We start from the raw sequence: 22,574 nt of genomic DNA, 5'->3' as shown, positions 1-22,574 counted from the left end.
AAGAAGGCGAAATCTTAAAGGCCAATATGTATGTCAGAAAGCAGAATCCAACTCCTGTTAGAATCCACTGTCTGACCGTCATAAACTGAGCTTTAAAGACGTTGTTTGAAATTTGTGAGCCTTTTCTTCCTGACATACTGTTTGCCCCTTAAGTTTATGATTTTTAACAGCCCTGTGGTAGAGGTGATGTTTGGTTGAAAGAAGACAGTTTGCGTCTTCCTCAGTACTTATTGTTTCGTACAGAAACCTAAAACGATTAAAACATTAACAAACTCCATGTGTATACAGAAATAACAGACTGTACTGTCACATGCTCACACATTACTGCTAACATCTTGCTGTTGTTGCCTCATTCTTCTGAATAGTTTTAGCTATTGTGTTACTTTATTTAAACTGAAGAAAGACTCAATTGGTTACTGAAAGATTTTACCAGAGGGGATCCTCCTTTGTCCACTCACATGAAGGTGTCAAATGTCTTCAAGAGAATAGCCCATTTAAAAGCGTTCCCCCTGCCCAAGGGGGAAAACTAGCCAGGAATGTCTACACTGTACTAAAAGCAGTAGAAGACTATAGAGACGGGGGCAGGACAATGGCCACAAAGGAGACATTCCACACCTTAAATAAAGTAATGAGTGAACACAACTTGATTTATGCCCAGTGAGAGCTACCCTCAGGAACAAAGGATTAGCAAGCTACTCTGCACCTGACAATACATACAGTAAGAATGTGTTATTATCTGGAAAGCAGAGAAGGATTTAAGCAACATATCGGAGCAGATATGCCGTCCCATGACGCACCAGTATTTACAGGCCTTAGACAATGGTTATCAGAACAAGTCACCCAAAGATAGATTGCTGATATGTTTGAAGAGTTTTATAAAGGGTTGTAAAACAAATAGGAATAAGAGTGACTGGTAAAGACTATTCTATCTTCTAAAGTTCCTAGTCCAGATAAATATGTGATGGAATTCTATTAAAACATATTTATAAAACTTTAATTGCCGTTATCATGCTGAGTGTCCTGAATACAATCTTAACAACAAATGTACTCTTATCCAATACTATTAACAGTGAACAGCAGAATTCCCCAGAAAAATTATAAAACACTTGTTTACTTTCTCCTATAGGTCACACTTCAATATTTAATACAGCCTACAGAAAGATAACAAAAATAAGAGCCAACAGATTAGATAAAAATGTACCACAATAAATCTACCCTGATCATATTGCATTTTTGGGGAGAAGTCTTGGGTGGGGAGGAACAGAAAATGTCACTTAACAACAGAAAGCTTGATTAACCCAACCTCCAAAGAGCCCTTAGTGATGGAACTCAACATAAAGAAAGCCTCTGACCACATCAAGGGGACTTTCATCCAGGAGGTCGCTTCAAGGCAAACCCTCCACCAGAGTAGAGGTGAATGTAGCTCACAGAAACCCAACTGACTTCAACAGGGTAGCGAGGGGAGTACCTTGTCCCCCTTCTTATTTGCACTACTTACAGAAGTAAGATTTAGCACTAAAGGCTCTGAAGGGGTATACCTAAAGGTGTTAGACTTGCACATCTTATTCACAGACAGAGTCCCGTACACATACTTTGCCTAAAGTCTAGAATTTCTATGGTATTTAGAACTTTTGACATCTTTGGGGCAGTATAAGGATATAAATCAAATACAGAAGAGACATTATTATGTCTGTATGGTTTGAATGTTTCTTCATAAGAGAACAGGAGTGAAAATGGTACGGGCTTACCACATGGTTTATCATATAAAAGAAACCTGATATATCTGTATTTATTTCACAAAAAATGCACAGGTTCTGTACGGAAAATGTTACATACCTTGTAAGCATCTGTCTGTGGCAAGCAGTGATGTAGATTCACATGCTCTGCATACTACTGCCATCTAGTGTTGGGTGCAGACATGTACAACTTGATTTTGTTTTAAGGGGTCTTTCAGGGGTGTGGATTTCCTATAGCCCGACGTCCAAGACATATTGTTTGGGGTCAAGAGCAAAAAGTGTTCGGATTTATTTATTTATCCAACCCCCTTCAGCCAAACCCCTTAGCTGCCAATTTATGCCTCACTGAAGAGTTCTCACAATGTTGAAACTGGGCTAAGGATGCCTGTGTTTCCTTCAGGAACAGTGCCATGCCTGGCAGTTTGAGATGAATTATCTGTTATGAGGTGTATAAAGCAGGCCTCTGTTTAAAATGGCACAGTAGGTTAAAAAAAAAAATGAATAAATTATTGAATATTTATAGAGCAAACTGTTACCCCAGTAAGGTGTGTAATAGTGCTGAAGCTAGTTTAAGTTGACGGGCATGTTACAACAGTTGAAATGGCCACAATTTGAGGGACTTTGTGAAAGAGGGATAGCCAGGTTTCAGCCTTAAGGAGAAAGGCAATGAGTGCCACTGCTTAGAGTTGTAATGGAACAAACAGCATCCTCCCCTGCAGCAAAATCTGAAGTTGGGGACCTGCAGACTCCTGACACCGTTAAACAAAGGGTGAGCACAAGCAAATATGCAGATTTTCCTGGACAAGTAAGAGGGGTTGGTGTCAGAAAAAGTTTTAAAAGCCAGGCAGAGCGGGCCTGAAATCACAAGCCAATAAAGGGTAGGGGTGAGAAGCAAAAATGTAACTAACTGAGGTTCTGCAGGAGAGATAAAAATGACACAGGGCAACACATTCTTTATAATTTGGAGCCTACCCCAAAAATATGATGGCAAGCCCTAGATAGGGGATATTGACAGTTCAGACGCAAGGAAATCAGTGTCTGGACCATAGCTGTAAAAGGAGAAATGGGCAGATATGGGAGACTGTTGTAAACTGCCTGTAGCATCACAAATCACTTGGAAGCTACCTAGTGATTTGATTAGCAAGTGAAAGTCAATAGTACATCTAAATTTCTGGTGCAGTGGGAGGAAGATGGTAAGGAATTAAGTGCTTCCAGTCACAATTTGGAGCACCACTGAAATTGCTTATTCCCAAAAGTAAGATATTGGTTTTCTACACATTGTTTCAGAACATTTGTTAAATTACTCAGAGATGGCCAACATGCAAACCTAAAAGCAGCTCTACTATTTCTCCAGATTAACTATAATCTGGATGTCGTTTGTGTATGTCAGGCAGTATAAACCAATGGGCTGGGTGCTATCCTGAGCAATTGCTACTCAGACCTCCCCACCATAACACTGCAGTCTGGTTTGCCAAATTTTGCTCAATCAAAACAAAAAAATAAGAATAATGCAGCCCAAAAAGCAGCAAAATTTGCAGTGTTTTTCCTACAGGAAGCATGTGTGTCCATTACAAAAACACTGCTGCCCAAATGCAGAGCCAGCAAACCATCACTGCCAAGTCACAATCATAGCATGAAATACATCAGGTTTCTATAACAAGTAGCTTGTCAGCTACTGGTGGCTCTCCAGCTACCTGTAAGTAGCTCTTTGTGCATCCCAGACAACTAAATCAGAAGCTTTGATGAGTTTATATATGCATGCCAAAATTAAAAAGTGTGTATTCATTGTTGTATTTTCAAAAACCTAAGATAACGGTTGGATAAAAATGGCTACATTCAGGGCACCTCAATTCTACCCTTGCAAGGTCACTTCTTTCCTATAATGGGAGGGACCCCACTCACATACAGTTCCATTACAGCAGCTCAATTCTAATATTCAGTCCCACTGCCAAGCCAATACTGGACCCAAAAGAGCAAAACACAGCTCAGCCAGTGCACCTCAAGTCTAACATCCAACGTCACTGTTGATGGGAACCACTACAGCTCCGCCAGAATCCATCAATTCTAACATTCAGTGCACATTTCTTCTCAGTACTAAGGCTCACCCACACAACTTTCAGGTATCTTGCTTCTGTGGCTCTGAGGCAATGCCACTCCCATACTGGACCCCACTCGCAGATTCACCAGGGCACCTCCATTCTAACACTTGGCAACACTGGCATGCCAATACTAGGTTACACACAAGCTCCATTAAAATACTTCACTTCTGACCTTGTGTGCCCATTACAATTCCAGTACATACAACTCGGTCAGTGCACCTCACCCTAACTTGCAGCTCTCCATTATTCCAATACCAAGAATTACACAGCGTTCCGTTTCTCATTCCTGACCCGCTGCCTTTCTATTATTCCAGCACTGGGCCTGGACACGGCTCTGTCTATACCCCAGTCCTGATCTTAAGCGCTCCAAAATTGGTGTGTTAGGTGTTCACATACAACCCTGCTGATGAACCTCTTGCTGTTCAGCAGCGACCCCTACTGTTCCACACTCCGACCTCTGTTCGGTGATGAGGGAGCTCATTAAATCCATTCTTCTCTCGCTGCCATCTTTATTTGGGAGTGTCCGTTTCACCTATCTCAGTCCATTCTTTCCTTTACACTGTTTTCTTTCTCCCCCACTTTTCTCTTTCAAATTCCTAAAATTCACACATTAACTGTTTCACTCTTTCTTTCAAATGTTTGTTTCTACTCCTCTCCCTTTTTTAAAACAAATTTCCCTCTTCCTACCTTTTCTTTCAAACTCGTAAAAACGTGGTTATTTCTTGCCTCCTTTCGTTCCTCCTTTTTCAGGCGTTCGTTCTTTTACTATTTTTTTCCTCTTCCCTTCATTCTTTCTTTTTTGTTTGCTTTTTTCTTTGACTATGTATGCACCTTTCACTTTTTTTTCTTTCTTGCTTACTTTCTCTGGTGTTTTTCTTATCTTTATCTGACAATTCATGTTTCACTATAAATCCCTCTTTTTCCCATCTGCAAGTGAAAGCCACAAGTAACTTATTGGGACCCAAAGTGTCAAAGTGATTTTCCCATTCTGTGTCTGTGGGAAATGTGTCAGTACATACATGCCCTGGTTCTTTTGCTGCTTGTTTCTCTCACCATCTTTCTTTTTATTTTTTCTCTAATGTTCATTTTTCTTTCTTTTCACACCTTTCATTATTTTTCCTCTTTATCTTTGTACCCTTTTTTCTTTTGTCTCACACATGTGCTCTATTTCTTCTGTTAGTTGTTTTCATTTTCTCACTAATTCTTTCCCTTCTTCCTTTTATTTCTTTGTGACCCCTTCTTTCTTTCTTTTGTCTGTTGTGTTCCTTTCAACTTTCTTTCTCTGTCCCATCTTTCTCTCCTGATGCCTAGTTATCAATGGAGCAACAGATGTAGTAGTACCGGGGCCCAGAGACCTATGGACCTCACTCAACTCCAATTACTGCTGTATTGTCCTAACGAAATTGCAGTCAACCGTTTTCCTTTCCTACTCCATCGCCCATGACACATTTACGCCACTTGTCCTCTCCATCTTCACTGCTGACTACCTTTTTCCTTTCACCCTCCTATCCATCCCAATTGATATTTTTGATATGGTGTTTTGAGCATTACACTCCAATGCCAAAAGTTTATTTCTGATAAAGGTTTATACGATAATTGTATAAGTTTTAAGATTGAGGAAGAAGGTAAATGGAAGTGCTTTAGTTGAATGCTGGGCCACTGGAATTATATGGCAGGAAAAGACGCAATTATGAGGTGGGTTTGACCAATTTCTGTGGCAAGAACAGTCTAGTTTTTAATTTACAATGCCAATAGCTCTACCTCAAGAAAATTCAAGACCTATTGCATTGCAAATGCTTGTTTTACATTGCTGTTGGCAATCTTGCCTGATGCACTGAGGTGAACAGTGCTAGTTCCTTTGCGTAAGGTTGCCATTAATGTATCAAGCCTGTCTGAAATGGTCACAGTTACAACACTAATAATTTTGATAGCTCTGGATGATTTCATATGAGTAGGCATAGCTCTTATTAGAGAAAAGGTTGAAAACCCCTGAAATACTGGATGCTGGAGGGAGTAGTTGCTTTAGCCTCTTCCATCATCCCCCCATATTAATTTAAAGTGTGAGGGGGACGTAGGGATCTAAAGAAACAGGTCCCTCTGGCACCATGTATTTCATGCTGCTAAAGGTGCAGGGGAAAGCAGTGGGGCATGTGGCATGTGAATTTAAAACACAGGAAGCTTGGGCATGAAAATGTGTGCCACTAAGGGGGGAGGGGTTTTAGAAAGAGAAGGACTTGGAGGGAATGCTGGAACAATTGTATAGTGACTGCAGTGTTCTGAGGGGGAAACTGGTGATTGTGAAAGTGTCAAAGTATGTAAACAAGTGTGATGGTGTGTGACTGTAGCAGGGGCAGTCAGGCGATAATTCAGGGCCAGCTAACACAAGCACTGGCAAACCCAATAGGTCACACCTTTGCTTTTTTTTGGGTTATTTCTATTGTACTGTAGTAAAGTGGATACCTTAGACTTACTTTCTTTATAAGTTCTTCATTTATCGATATTACATTGTTGCGTCTTAAATGAGTGACTTTTTTGTTTAGTTTTATTGCAGATAAATGTTTATTTGTACACAGCAAATTTGCAAAGTGTCTGGATTTCTTTAAAAAAAAAAATGAATGAGACTCCTGTGTTTAGGTGCACCAGGGTTTTTGTATTTAGAAGAAATGTTTTAATCATTTAATAAAAATCATGTCAGCTGAGCGTTTTTCCAGGCTGAAAGAAGGGTAATGTAGGAGATCTAAGGAAATGTTATGTTCTATGTGGCTTCTATTCGCATATAACTCAGTAAAGAAATTTTGTGCATTTTAAAATTCACAATAGAAAGTGAAGATCTGGAGTGAGCAGCCAGGAAGTTGGCCTTTGAAAAAGGAAAGGAATGTTTGTTCTCTGGTGATGAAGGGATGAACCCAGAAACACGTGTCCAGAGATGTTTGAAAACATAAGGCCTGAAATAATGAAAAAAAACAAAGAATTCTCTGTAAGTTGCTGACTTTGCTACATTCCATAATGATCTGTTGAGTGCGCTTTCGTTCAGGACAACTCTTTTTGGTACAAAATAAACAGCCTGTCCAGCCGGGAAGGCAGCACCACTGCATAAAGGAGCAGATCTATTTGTGACTCTATGGACGGTCACTTTCAGAGCAGCAGGTTGGAACATTGGCAGCAAAAACGATTTTGTTACTTTGAATTTGCCCACTAGGGTAATGAACTGTATTTTATTATTTTGTTTGGCTTCAGCAACCCTCTTGGGATATTTTTAAATGTGCAGGACTACACTTATTGCACTTTGCCGCTCACTTGAGGTCCACTGGGACAGAACTGATATTCAACTGATCTTAGGTGCCTGCAATTAAATCTGCCGAGCAGCCAGGCAGCTGGCCTTTGAAAAAGGAAGGAAATGTTTGTTCTTTGTTGCTGAAGGATGCATCCAGAAACAAAAAAGTTGCTGACTTTAATACATTCCATAATGACTTGTTGTGAGTGCGCTTTCATTCAGGACAACTCTTTTTGGTGTATGTATGTATATATATATATATATATATACATATATATATATAGAGAGAGAGAGAGAGAGGGAAAAAAAAAAATATATATATATATATATATATATATATATATATATATATATATATATGAGAGAGAGAGAAAAATTATGGGTGGATATATATATATATATATATATATATATATATATATATATATAGAGAGAGAGAGAGAGAGAGAGAGAAAAAGAAAGAGAGAGCAGATTAGAAACAGTGTCTATTGCATTAAAGGGGCAGCGTACCAAAAAATTAAAAACATATTTGTTTATTGCAGTGTGCATTTATCTCCAAATTCACAGTATTATTATTTATTTTATTTCGGTAACAAAGTGAAGAGATTGGCACCTTGGACGTTCGAGACGGAAATAACCCACACAGTGCATTTGACCAGGTCTTGCAAATACTGCATATGTTTAGGCCATCAAACAGAAAACAAGCATTTGCAATGCAACGGGTCTCGCTTTACGTCGAGTTAGAGCGGTTATCGCTGTAAACTCCTACCGGTCTTTTCTTGCCACATTAAATGAAGAAAAAAAAAAAACGCGTGCGACCGTGCTGTGTAAAACACAGCGCGATCGCACTGTGAAATAAAGACAGAAAGTAGTCCAGAAACCATACAGAAAACATGGAGCCTCGTATGTTTCCAGTGGTTTACCGGTGCTCTCGAGGAGGGCTAAACACCGGAAAAGGCATGACGTATGCATGCCTTTCACGAATGAAAGCAAGCGGATTTTAAAAGGCAAACCCACAAACCAATGAAAGTGACTAACATAACATGGGCATGGTTAAAATCCACATAAAAAGAGATGAGCAGAGGGACCGAGTGCTTTGCGCTCACCCCTAAATATAGTGTTAAATGTGGTTGGTTCTTCCTTGAGAAAAGATCTTATCTTGTGCTCTAGAGGGTGCAAAAGTCCCACCAGTGAACAGGCTGTAAACAGTGTCAACTGCCCAAGATCACCATATGTTAGAGTGAGGAGACTGAAATGCGTTTTTTTTATTTATTTTATCTTTGAAGTGTAATTGGCATGTGCTTTCTTTTGCTAACAGAAAAAAAAACACTGGCTCCCCCAAACAGTTTACTAACCACTGAACAATCAATGCAGTTCATTTAAAAAAAAATTTTTTTTTAAAAAGATCAACCAATCATATTGTTTAAAGGGCACAAGTCACCCACAGGGTCTCAAGGCACTGAGGGGTGTGTCCTCAGAGGTCAGTTGAAGAGCCAGGTCTTGAGGTCCTTCCTGAACTGAGGAAGCGATGGTGACTGTCTGAGATGAAGGGGTAAGGTGTTCCAACCTATTGCTGCCAGGTATGTGAAAGATCTTCCTCCAGCCGATGACTTATTTATGCGAAGTATCATGGCGAGTGACTGCTGAGACGAACGGAGAGGTCTGGAAGGGGAGTACCAGTTGATGCCTTGGTTGAGGTAGCTGGGTCCGCTGTCGTGTAGGGCTCTGTAGGCGTGCACGAGGGTTTTGAAATTGAGCCTCCTCGACAGTGAGCCAGTGGAGGTTTTTCAGGTGTTCTGTGATGTGCTCTCGACAGGGAATGTTTAGGATGAGTCTGGTGACAGCTTTCTGAATTTGTTGCAGCTTGCGCAGGTTCTTCTTGCCGGTTCCAGCATAAAGGGCGCTGCACTAGTCAAGTTTGCTTGTGATTACTGCGTGTGTCACAGTTATTCGGCAGTCGGTTGGTATCCATCTGAAGATCTTTCATAGGAATCGGAGGGTGTGGAAGCGGGTAGAGGCAACGGAGTTGACCTGCCTGGTCACGGTAAGCACTGAGTCGAGGATGACTCAGAGGTTACGTGCGTGGTTTGTGGGAGGCCTGCTGAGTATTGAGGGCCACCAGGAGTCGTCGTCTCAGACTGAGGAGGAAGGTCCCATGATGAGGAATAGAAAATAAAGATGGCAACAGCCTGAAACATCTAGGAAGTTCAAGAGTGAACAATCACCATGATTCCAATTGCTGCTAGTAACAAAAAAAAGTACAGTGTGAAGCATGCTGGTGGGTTTTAAAGTAAACACAAAGAGACTCCCAAAAAAGATGGGAGCTGAAGATGGCATGTTGTAATATTATTATGCAGGAATTCTTTCAAATAAGCCTCTGAAGCGCTCTATTCATATTCACAAGGACATAAAATGACTTAAATGAAGTATGCATATTTTAAACTTCACAAAAGAAAAATGTTTAAAGTGTATCAGACGCTTGCTTAAATAACTAGAGTTAAGTTGGACTTCACGTTCCCATAATTGTGGAAGGGGTGTACCCCCCACTATTAACAGTTTTAGGATGCACTGAATATATATAAAGAAAAGATTAGAGTCAGCATCCCTTGCATTAAGTGGTAGGATACAGACATATATGAAAATTTAAAATGTTATAAATATTTAATGCTGTGTGCATATTTCTCCGCACTCACTGTATTATAAATTTTAGTAACAAACTGTGTTGTGTGTGCTCCTAGGTGCTGTGCACTTCAGTGTATTTGAGTCTGCACACAAATACTGCATGTGCAGTCTTCTCTCAAATACTTTACTAGCCAAGGAACAATCAGTGCAGTTCATTAAAGAAAAGCCCATACAAAAATGAGGAGGGCAACAGTCTGAAAGATCGAGAAAGTTCCACACGGAACTACCACCAAGATTACAACCGCAGCAAACAGAAAGAAAATTATGGTTAGTAAGATAGCATCATCTATGCGCACAACACACTGTTAAAGATGCAGTATTTCTGACAAGAAAACTAATACAACAAAGAACATAATATGTTCCACTTGAATTTTTCAACAGCGTTAAGGTGAAATTATGTGGTGGGGGAGTAAGTCATGAGGCAAGAAAATTATGCAGCATAATGTGTCACAATTTGTGATAGTATTTCATCATTTTGTAAAAATGTTTTAACTTGTTAACAGTGTCTGGGCATAGGTTGTTCCTCATTTGCACCAGTTTAACACCTAAATATAGCAATAAGCATTAAAAAAATCTAACTAGTTAACCTTTGCAAAGAGTGTTCCTTTGGCCAGGACTGCATGCTGCTGCATTTTTAGTAACTTTTAAACACAAATTAATTTTATTAAAATCTGAAGATTATGTGTGAAATGATGAATTATGTGGCTAATGCGGCAAAGCTATAACTATGCGAAAATCGCTGTGGACTTAATCGCATAATTCCAGTGGCCCTAAATAAACGCCCCAGTGCAAACTTTGTGAAAGATTTATTTTTAGGCTGACATTCCAACTCCATGCTTAGGTGGTTGGTACGTGTTTTGTTCCAATTTGCTTTCAGAGTTTGAACTAAAAGTTTTAATTCATTTCACAAATCTCACGTAGGGAGAGCTCTTTCACTTCTCGAAAGCACTCACGCGAGAGTGCTCATATAGAAGATCGAGGGAAATATAATCAAGTATACAAAAAAAAAAAAAACACAACAACAGCAACAACAACACAGCAAAATGTTACGAGGTTAGATTCACATCACAAAGAATCACATTTTAAAAGATAGCGTAGGTTACAAACCCAGCACAAAAAGAGGTTTTAAAATTGCAGAATTTCTAAACAGAACAAGAAGCATAATAAATGCCCCAACGCAAACTTTAATAAAAGTCATATTTTTTGGCAGAGATTCCGACTCCATGCTCATAAAGTGAATGCATGTTTTGGTCTGATTTGCTTTCCGACGTTCAAAGTTTCCGTCTTGAAAATGCTCATATGAGATCCAGGGCAATGTTTCAAACACCGAAAAACGACATACCCGAAAAAAGTTTACATCAACACGACAAAGGAGACCAAACAGGCAGGCAGCAACAGCACAAAAAGAATAATAGAGCACAAACACACATACAGCAAAGTGAACGAACCTGTATTTCTGTAAATAAAAATAAATAGAACAAAGAGCATAATAAATGTACCAAACGCAAACTGTAATAAAAGTAATATTTTTGGGCAGTGATTCAGACTCCATGCTCATACTGTGGATGCATGTTTCGGTCTGATTTGCTTTCCGACTTTCCAAGTTTCCTTCATGAAAGTGCTTGTATAAGAGATCCAGGGAAGTGTTTCAAACCGGAAAACCTACATACCAAAAAAAGTGTACAACACGACAAAGGAGACCAAACGGGCAGACAGCAATGGCCCAAAAATTATAATAAAATAAAATAGCGCACAAACACAAACAGCAAAGTGAATGAATATTAGTAATAGGGCTCTGCTCCCTTGGGGGGTGCTGAAGAGCAAAAGAAGGGTCAAACACACACACATCACCCACAGAAGGACATGCGATGCAGCAAATGAAAAAAGAGGAGGGCAGAGTAAAAGGCCACAGAGTGGAAACAGCATGTCTCAAAGAGACAGGGCATGCGCTGCCTAGGCAAGATTTAAAAAAAAAAAAAAAAAAAAAAAGACAGGCGAGAGGAAGTGGGCACCAATCCTGGGAGATTGCCAGAAGACTGCTAAAGATGATCAGGGTTTAACCTATCTGCTAAGTTTCAGTCTCCTGCAGTCTTTTCCTCCCAGCTGCCCAGAGCTTCCTTGAGGTGGGGGGGCCAGCTCCTAGATAAGAAGACAGGAGAGAAGTGCAACACTTTTGTCCTGCCTACCCTGGGCCCAGCACAGCAATGCAAGATCTTTAAGAGGAGGGTTGAACTACGGGTTTTCTTAGAATTTGGATGGGGCGCTGTTTTTTTTTTTTTTTTTTTTTTTTTAAAGTAAAGGTTATTTTTGGAAAATCACAATCATCTGGGAGGGTTGGCATGGGGTTTAGACTATTATCAAGCAAGCATTCCTTTCCCTCACTTTTTGGAGTTTGTTTTTCTCCTGAAGAAGAGCCTTTGGCTCAGAAACAGTGAGGCCAACCAAGCTAATTTGTCCCTACAAGAATCTCCTAGAATGTACTAAATGCACATATCAACCATGGAATTAAAATGAAATACTAGGGAAAATGTAAACAGCTCATTACGTCACTATTTACCAATACAAAGACCATATTCTCCAGTAGTACCCCACATGTTAGTTCACCTCAAAGACCTACGAGGCAGAGGTTATGAGAACTGCACTATGGAAGTCTAAAATAAAGTAGGAAAGTAAGATATGGAAAACCAATTAATGTGCAGAATGAGTCTTAGTGTTTCAATTGGAAAATAAAACCAACTAGTCCCATGGAGGGAATTTCAGTGAAAGGTTGTCATGCGTTACTTTAAGGTAATCAATCCAGAGAAGCGGAGGAAGTGGGCTATGAGAGTTTTGGACATACTACAATCAGTGATGGACTTTGGATTTTCACACACCCAGAAAATGTTCTGCAAACAGTCAGACACAGGTTGAAAAGAGAGGGAAAAAAGTTACTTTTAGTAATGGCTTATGGAAGATATTCTATCCACCAATTCCTCATTCCGGGAATAGTCTCCAGGTGTAAGACTACATCTGGAAACTTTAAATGTAATTCTCTGAAGGTAGTGTGTCAGGCTCCTCACCAGCTTCGTTACGAGCCAAAAGTAACAAAAGGAGCTGCATATAAGAGTCACCCATCCAAGGTGACATCAGTTGCTTTTTAAGCTGTCTGCATACTCCGAAGCAGTGCACCTTAGCAGATTGGTATGACCAGTGTGCTAATCTCTAAACGTGGAAAAGAGTCCAGTTCACAGAACGGGGTGGTGGGAGGTTATGTGGGGAATATGCAGTTAGAAAGAGTATCCACCAAATCAAGCGATACACAAGTAAAGTAACTTATTCTTCTGATGAAGACTTTTAACCACAGATTGCACAAGATGGTGGGTGTGTGAACTGGCAAATACCAAAAAGACATGCAGGACGAAGCAGGCAGAATGCTCCTCTAGATGGACATGACTGACAAGGGAGTATTGCATTGTGACAATGTATACCGAAGCTCATGTAGCCACAAAGCAGATGTACAGGACAGGCAATCCTCATGCTAACACAAAAGTTGCAGCTTTGGCCTTGGTGGATGGATGTGACAAACCGTCTGGGAGCTTTTTCTTCATCAGTCCATAGCATACCCTCAAGGCAGAGAATAATATATCACAAGATGGTTAGTTTTTGCACTTCCATGCTTTTCTTCGTCACAGAAATACCAACAAAGATCTTATCATCCACTTGATGTTCCTTGGTATGATTGATTTAAAAGCTTAATGAACTCTTAATGTTCACCAGCTCACTCATCCACACAAACAGAGCCAATCAATAAAGTAAACCTACTGGTGTTGCATAGGTTCTCATTATCCTAATGATACTACCGGATTCAGGCAGCAAAATCACCTGTAATGCAGGGACGGAGTCTGATCCCGCACCAGGTGACACCGGTCAGCCTAATCCAAGTTTGTTCTGGCTAACTAACAGTGCCTCATCTCCATCTAAGAGAAGGGATGATTGGGGCAACCAAGCGCATGACATACATGACACCTTAGGGGAATCGTGGTCACTCAGATCTCATCAGTTTCTCTCAGTTACATTAGTCTCACATATGCAAGGACAATCAGAGGCAGAGTTAAGTTCAATAAGGTTTTATTGAAGTAACTGCATCTTAGATAATAAAGTATGTATTGCAAAACTAGGATGATGAAGCACAATAAGATTAAAATTGTGACAAGGAGAGTAAAAACTCAAGAATAACGCGACCATACTGTCACTAAAGTTTATAGAGACAGTTCCTACCTGAGCTAGGCTAGAGCACAGCATGTTAAGCTCTAATTCTGCCTTTCAGGTTCCCCCTGGGAAGAAATCATCCCATATATCTGAGCAAGAGGCCTGTAGTCTACATAAGCAGCTGTAGCGAAGCAATCGGTAATCAGCATACAATCGTGGTCATCTGGCTGGAATCTCCCTCTAAAGTACATGGGTCGAAGTAGTGTTTTTATGATAAAACATCTGATGTTCCAAGAAAGGATCCCCATGAAGGAGTATGTATGTTTCTGTGAACATTGGAGCAAAAGTGTACCACTTTTGCCAGCAACCTACCTTACTGCAGCCTTGAGAAAAGCACAGAGTGAAAGAAATGTCTTGTTTAAGAATGCAGTGCTGACCTAGGCAAAGAACAGCTAGACAGAGCAAATAAAACAAGACCACAAATGTTGCTAATGTTAAAATAATAAAACAAAGCTGAATAAAATATATCTAGGTTAAAGTGCACAGTGGCAGGCCTATTTTGCTAAAATAACATATATAAAACCATAGCTAAAATGACTACACAACACTGGTATGGTCAATGCTTGCCTTTAGAAGCCTACAGCAGAAGGATGCTGAATAATAAGAGATTGTTGTCAAATTCATGTAGTGGCAGTTGGATGAGCAACACTGGTTAACTAAATTCTGTAGCAGGGTCTCTGCTTCAGACGTTCAACAGGGACTGGAAAGAGATGCCTCTTGTTCTCTGTGTTGCCCCTAGCAATTCGCTAAAAAAGTGCTTGATGCTGGCAATGGGTCTCTCTGCTCGATCACAGAAAGTATTTAGATGGTGTTTCAATGGGTCTTCTTGGTCTAGCACAGAAGGTATGCTCTGGGTGGTGTTCCATTGATGAGTGGCTAGAACTCATAGTTCGATTAGATGACAGTGAGTGGCGGAACAGTGAATTCATCCTCCTAGTGGGGCTTCAACATAGAGGCTTACATGTATCCCCTGAGTAACTAGAACAAAGATAAAGAATTGTCTGATGACATTAATTTATTTTGTAATGATATAATCAAAGACAAGGACATTAGGTAGTTGCCAGATCCACAGTGGAAAGAATGCTGAAACTCTCTAAGCAGGTCTTCTTTTACATGGGGAGAGCAAGGAGGAACAGTGCAGGGTAGCTGAAGCTAGAATGTAGGCTCCTATTTGCTAGATTCATTGTTATTTTGGAACTATAGGTTACTACCATGTTTGCCAGGTATTGCAGCAAGTGCATGCAGACATTTGAAAAACAAGCACTGTTGAACTCAATAGCTGTGACTTTGGTACAATGTATGCACACATGCAAAAATACAACCTTTACGTACCAATCAACAGAGGATGACGAATAGTTGCAAATATGCACATAGAGCAACATATGTACAAACATCCATGCACACAGACCCAAAGGGCACCCATACACAATGAAAACATGACATGCAGGGATCAATAAATACAGACCGAAAGATCTGGTGTGAGAAAGTGCTCCTTTAACATAGTTACCCCCATTTCTGGACTGCTGCTACATGGACTCTGAACACTGGGGCACAACTATCCAGTTCCCAGTATTTGTCCCCTGACCCTTAAACACACGGTAAAATTGGCTAAACTCCAAGGCCATAGTACATGGTCCAGTAAACATGGATGGCAGGGAAGTTAAATGTCATCTGTGGATTGTAGCATGAATTGTACTATCCACCAGGCTGATCAATAAAACATGGCGTGGCCTGAGTGTTACAGCTTAGAAAGCTGCAAGTACACTTGTCAAAATAATCCTTTGTTTACATGAAAAAATCCTACTTTCAAATATTATGCGAGTCGCAGGAATAATAGCTTGGGCTTTGTGGCAGGATGACAAGGGTGTGAGGTAAGAAATCAGGCTTTTGGCATGATTTGTAAACTGCATTAACTTGAAGGAGACTAGACTAGGGCCTGGTCATTCACAGTTCAGTTTAAAGGGAGACCTGGGGGGAAGAGGGGCCTTTTGATACCTGTGTGCACTCCAGCCATCCTGAAACCATTTACAGTCGAAGGGAAGCTGGTTCCAGAATTAAAGTGGATAGAGAGGAGAGATCTGCTCATTACAAGGGACACATCCCTGGGTGGGACACAATCTTCTTCTTCCTCCTCCAAGGGTAGAAATATTCTGATATCTTGGTTTTTCCAGAGAATAATAAAGTTTGTAATAGGATCCCTCATGGGATGTGCTGAAAATGGGGTTGTTTTACTATTAAGAACCTTTGAAGCACTAGATAGGGAGTTTTTTTTTCCACTCACTGGTTAGCGGCCTGAACAAAAGTAGCAACTCACCCCAGCTACTCTGAACACCTCTGGACCTGCGGATAAACAAAAGGGTGAGGAGCTTGCTGTTGTGACTTCTGAGGAGACCTGAATGGGTGAACTTGTTCTCACTTGTCCCACGGACTGAGAAGTGGACTCCAAGGTTCAACTGCTTGACCTTGTTTGTGGCTACAGTGCACAACAAGCTGCAAGAGGTCTTCTCTGGAAGAAATCAGAACATCAACTTCAAGTGGACCCTGACTGTACTCTGCAAAACTTTTATGCCTCTGGAGGACCAGGACTAATTGCAGAGGTCATCCAAAAAACAAGACACGACTTTGATGGGCACGAAAATCAGGTTTGGGGCCCTTAGAGCTTTTTACCACTCAGAAGAATACTTTAGAGTGTCTCTGGGACCAAGGTATCAGGCTTTAGCGAACTATGACCAGCTACAGCACATTTCAAGGACTGAGGTCAAGCTCTAAAATAGTGACTAAGCCCCAATGCAGAAACTGGGAATGGGCGGAGCTGATCCCAGGATCAGAAAACCAAGAGAATTTTGTTATTAGCGATTTTCAAATGTTCCCTTTTCTGAGCTTTTCCAGCCAAAACAAAACCCATGGCTTCAGAAGTAATTTGTGCAGCTTGCATTAGACTTTGATGAATGCAGCCCTCAGCCTTGCTACAGGAGAAAAACACTTAGCAAAAAGACTAAGGGCCTGATTTAGATCTTAGCGATAATTATCCCGCCTTCAACTTTTTTGACTGAAAACCCATCCAAGCCCAACCCCCCCCCTCCCCCCCCCCCCCAACCCCTTTCCCTGCAGCACCTAAGTGATCCCCAGGTCCCTCCATAGATTTCTATTGAGCACCCAATGCCCTGTTGGCACACTGCACCCGGCCGCCCCGTGCCGCTGGGGGTGTGGTTTTGGTGCCTACTTGGCGCCCCTCCAGTACTCCGCCAAACCCCCCTTGCCTGCCCTCTGAGAACACAGGTACTTACCTGCCAGCAGACTGGAACCGGAGTATCCCCCTATATCCATAGGCACCCACGATATTTTGGCTCCTGTTTGACCTCTGCACCTGACCGGCCCTGTGTTGCTGGTGCTGGGTGCTTGGGGATGCCTTGAACCCCAAACGGTGGACTACCTATATGCAGGAGATTGAACCCGTAAGTGTGGTACGTACCTCTGAAACTATACTGTACTTACCTCTCCCAGGAACTGTTGAAAATTGCAGTGTCCACTTTTAAAATAGCCTTTTGCCATGTTAATGAAAACTATGTACAATATCCAAAGTCTCAACTATTACTATGCAAAGTACCTTTCATTTAATGTACTTACCTGTTAAATAAATCTTGGGCTTCTAAAAATAAATTAACAAAAGAATATTTTTCTATATAAAAACCTATTGGCCTGGAGTAAAGTCATTGAGTGTGTGTACAACAAATGCTTAACACTACCCTCTGAAAAGCCTAACTGCTCGACCACACTACCACAAATAGAGCATTAGTATCATCTATTATTGCCTCTGTCAAGCCTCTTGGGGGAACCCCTGGACTCTGTGCACACCATATCTCATTTTGATATAGTATATACAGAGCCAGCTTCCTTAAAGCGCTTTGCATGAGCACCTATTACGTTACATAAGAACACACTCATTTTTGGTAGCAAGGGGAGATTAAGTGATTTACCCAGAATCGCAGACTGTTGAGCTGGCGCTGAGATTCGAACCGTGCTCCCCAACTGTGAGGTCAGCAGCTCTGACCCAAACAACACATCCTCTCTCCTAAGGTTCTTTGTCTGTTGCATGTTGGAGCAGTCTGAGAAGAACTTTTTTTTTTTAAATATATAGCGCTTGATAATACACTTTGACATTTCATAGCGCTGCAAAGCAGGTGCCATTCTTAAAATTGCTATAATTCATTTGCAGTCAAGCTGCCTCTTCTGTTATTCTCTTTGTATACAGTCAATGTTTTTAAAAGTTAGGCTAATATTGCCAATGTAGAGGAATAATTTATTTAAAAGTTTAACACAGAAATACATGGCTACCCCCTTTTCTTTGCTCCTAACTCTTTTTATCACCTCATTCTCAGGGTTAAGTGCCACAAAGGTGCCCGTTTGTGGCTTGTTTGGTGTTAAAAAAGGGTTAAGAAAAAATACTCTAGAAAGGGTTGCATCTCTAGGGTATCACAGCCAGTCAGTAGGAATAAGGCAGAAACACTCCCAAGATGGGAGCCTTGTGTCCTCTCTCTCCTGCAGCGTCAGGCCTGGGTGGGATCTTATGGCACCCTGCATACATCCACTACACTCCAAACCAAAACATAAAAGTGAAGGACATCGTCATTTACAACGCCAATAGCTTTAACTCTCAATAATGCGAGACCAATTGCATTTCAAATGCTTGTTTTACTTTGTTGGCAATTATCAAGAGCGAACTGTGTGCTCCTGCAGTCGCTATAGAGGAGCCCGGACTCTTCAGGGACCCCTTAAGCCTTGGAGAAGGCAGGGCATTCAACCAAAGCCAATGAATAGATGTAAGATCTGGCAGACTCGGGGTTGTGGTTGGGGGAAGCGGGGCACCTCTTCACATTCTCAGGAAGGGGTGAGGGGTAGAAAATTATTTTTCTTTGCACCACTGGCAATTATGATTCTTGGTGTAAAACAGTGGCCAAAGCAAGAAGACAGATTAAACAGAGCACGAAAAGGCAAAAACATCACCTCTGCAAGTCGTGTTAACCTTGAACCCACTACAACTTAACCACTGAACTACTAGAACTAGCATCTGACACAGAGGCCAGAGCCCCCATTTTTTTTTGCCCGCTTCATTTTCTCCTACTATCTCCCTCTCTACTGGGTTTAAGATATTTCTGAAGTGGCTGAAAACCACAAAGTAGTATTATATGAAATCGTACTAAGTATAGACACTTCATACAGCGCAGCATGCATGTTGTATATAAATACAAAACTGATAACCGCAGACTGCACTAGCACTCGAAGCAGCATATACCTTAGCTGCATCTATTAAGGCCTCCATAGCTCTGTGTAGATGAGGCCCTCTCGTTTAAATTTGTTCTGCGGTACTCAGTCAGCAACGCCTAAAGTTAAGCTCCTTCAAGGATGAAAACGAAAAGTCAGGTGAGGATATTACCCTCTGTTATAACAGAGCTCTTTACCCAATTAAAAGGAGATAATCTCGCTGCAAATTAATCCTAAGCATTTACCTGGTAAAACGAAGGCTGAAACGTGGGAAATGAAAACTGAAATGGCTGCATCTACCACAATGAAATCAGCCATAGTGAAACAAACACCTGGAGGGGTTATGTGCTGCTCTGAGTGCTACCACAATCTAAGTTATCTTGATATCCGGTGTAGTACAAATGTGTACATGGAAAAAAAAAATTGTGCTTTATGTTTACAAATGTATATGTATTCTGTCTGCTGTTGTTAATACAAGTCGAGTAAGAATTTAATTTATAAAGTGTCTACAGCCCATATTTCATTGCTAAGGAAAGCATTTCTAGGGACTTTAATTTACTCCCGTTTAACAACCAGTCCTAGGTAGCTGCACACTGCCAACGACTTCCATTTACTTTGGCTGGTGTTTTTAACTAATGAAACGATGCCCTTTTCATAGGGTTGTATCCGAATTGTTTTAGGACACACTTGCAGCTCCTGAATGATTACCTGCCCGGGCGTCCAGCCCGGGCGTCCAACCTGGGCTTACGTGTACTGCAGTCCAAGACTGAGCTGTTCCAACCCCCTTTCGAAAGCACCCAATATTCCCACCACAGAAGTGCTTAGAAACATTTGGAGTGAGGTATCCACGCTGCTCGCCGCAGTAAGTGCGCCCGCTTCCCATACAAGGAGCCGCTCGGTGAGACAGCCTGGGAGTGCAACCCCCGCTCTCCTCCCCTGTCACGAGACCGCATCCGGAGACAGTCCGATAGAAACTAGTGAGTAGGAGGCCTCGTTCCTCACTCTTCAATAGGGTGTCCCTTCACACACACAAAGTACTGCCCAGAAACAGACTACCAGAGGGGGCAAAGTTTAAACCTAGAAAAACCTATATCCCCAAAAACAGCAGCATAGGGGCTCTAAAGCGTTGCCAGGCGTGCACGCGGTAAACCGTGTTTATCTCACCGAGCTATTCTCAGAGGCTGCATTCCAGGCCGACTAGAGAAGAGTTTCCAAGAGCCATCTGTCTCCAGCTCCCTGGCGCAAAGGGGGGGGGGGGGGGGTGTCGGTCAGGGGCGGAAGGTCAGAGGCACTAGACATGAAAGTAACGACAACGGGGAAAAGCTGACACTTACCATCTTCTATGACGACCTTGATCAGGCGAACAGATCCATTCCGAGCCTTGGCAAAAAATTCCTTCAGCTCCGGGGTGGCTAAAAGAACCAAAAACATATTGGTCACAATGTCCAAGCGAAATGAGGAAAAAAAATAATAAATACAAAATAGCTATCCCAAAAATCCAGCCAGTAGACAGAAATAATTCGCTCCAGAAGAAGCGCCGGGCCGCGAAGAGCAGCGACACTTTCAAAGAGTAGGCAGCGCGAATGACAGCGCGCCTCGCCTTGCCCGGTGTTATGTATGGCCTGTGATGGGCATGTGATCTGCACAACCTGATACGGCAGCAGGAGGAACATAATCTCCCAAATTTAGATGATGGTTTGGCTGGTGCTGGGAGACCGAGCTCAAGTGACAAAGCATTCATCTCACAGAGTGTACCGAGCCAAGACTGGAGGGGGGTTAGCGGGAGGAAATGTTTAGATTCCATCTATGTTTTGGTTACCTCTTGCTTTGGACGCTGCATGTCTGGCGCTTGTGACCCAAGAAGGAGACCACAAGTGCTAATACTTTGTTTGTCTGGCCTTTAAACATTTAAACACTCTTCAGGCCGGTTTTATCGGCCTTCGAGATTCGACCACTAGTCATCCACCACCAGCACTCACCAAGCATGTAGACTAAGCCGTTTTGCACCATCACCGACGCCTGAACGGGCCTGTCAGGCACCGAGATTCTCCTACAAGCGTCTAATATTTGTCACTCAGAGAGCCACCACTCAGGGCTCGTACAAGAGCAGTAACTAGGCTCAGTAACAACTAACAAATACACTCTAAACTGCCAATAAAATGCAACTTCCCAAATCAGTTTTGTTATGTGTAAAAAGCCAACTGCCACATGCAGCCAACGCTAAATGGTTACTACAGAAGAACACTTGATTGTAAGAGGTATCACAATCTCACAGTAGCCAATCTGGCATTCCAGATTCAAGCCTCACTCGCAATTACCAAACTAAAAACTGTGCTATATGCTGCCCAAGACCACCTGAAATAAAACTAACACAACCACAGACTCACCTGGCAGCACACAATCCAGTTTTACTCTCAACAAAAACTCACTCCACTTACCAGTCAAGACATGCCATCCTGCTCAAATAAAACAATTTTTATCAGTGATAAAGACAGGTCACCACGATTATGTCACCAACCATTACCCAGTCAATTCACCAAAAGACATAAAAATCACCCATCCCCACAAGCAATATAGGCCTCTATTTATGCACACAAGTGTCCCACAAAAACTCAGTCACATTTCAACATGGCCGAACCCTCAAATCAACAATGATACAATTGTTCTACCACCCTCACAAACTCCTTTCCCATCAACTTAAACTATGGACCTAAAAGAAGAAAAGTCTTAACCAACGTCCAACTTATTTCACCTGAAAGTGTCAAAAGTTGACTTTCTATCAACCAAGTTTGACATTCAATACAAGATGCTGCCACAAATGGAAGAACACATTTAAATCAAGGGCTGAAATGCTTTTGACATTTGTTATGGGCAACACATCTCATATGTATATTTGATCAAAATCTAAATATTAAGATTTCGCTATAATATAAACAATATGTCCACCAAAAACAGCAAGTCTATGCTCCACAGCATGATGAGATCACAATTCCATTGCCACCCACGTTATTAATCTTGAACTAATGTATGAGCCAAATGTGGGATCAGGACCAGAGGATTCAAATGTTTCCTGACACTTGTACAAAGAAACAACACTAAGTATGTTCAGATGTAGAGAACACCATTCAGGAATTCCATCCCACGGAACATTAGATGCTATTCTTCCCAGCTGGCATGAGCGCCCTGGAGCTCATTTTGGCAAAGGCAGCCATATAGAGCCCAGGAAGCCCTCTCCTGTGATCTAGAGGCAGACAAAAAATGACCCCATCATGC

General features: G+C 41.5%; 1 protein-coding gene across 2 annotated transcripts in view; it reads right to left on the bottom strand.

Moving 5' to 3' along the window:
* TWF2 (twinfilin actin binding protein 2) overlaps positions 1 to 22,574 on the bottom strand; it is a 240,287-nt gene that overhangs the window by 177,939 nt on the left and 39,774 nt on the right. Inside the window, exon 2 of one of the 2 annotated variants that reach the window (XM_069206605.1) lies at positions 20,636 to 20,713. The exons of the other annotated variant lie outside the window; for it this stretch is intronic. Within the exon in view, the coding sequence (XP_069062706.1) occupies positions 20,636 to 20,713 (78 nt within the window). The remainder of the gene's footprint in view (positions 1 to 20,635; positions 20,714 to 22,574) is intronic. 2 annotated transcript variants of the gene reach the window in all.

Source organism: Pleurodeles waltl, chromosome 9 (assembly GCF_031143425.1).
Source record: "Pleurodeles waltl isolate 20211129_DDA chromosome 9, aPleWal1.hap1.20221129, whole genome shotgun sequence".
Taxonomy (NCBI): Eukaryota; Metazoa; Chordata; class Amphibia; order Caudata; family Salamandridae; genus Pleurodeles; species Pleurodeles waltl.
The sequence above is the reverse complement of the archived record's forward strand: the minus strand, read 5'-3'. Positions and strand labels throughout refer to the sequence as shown.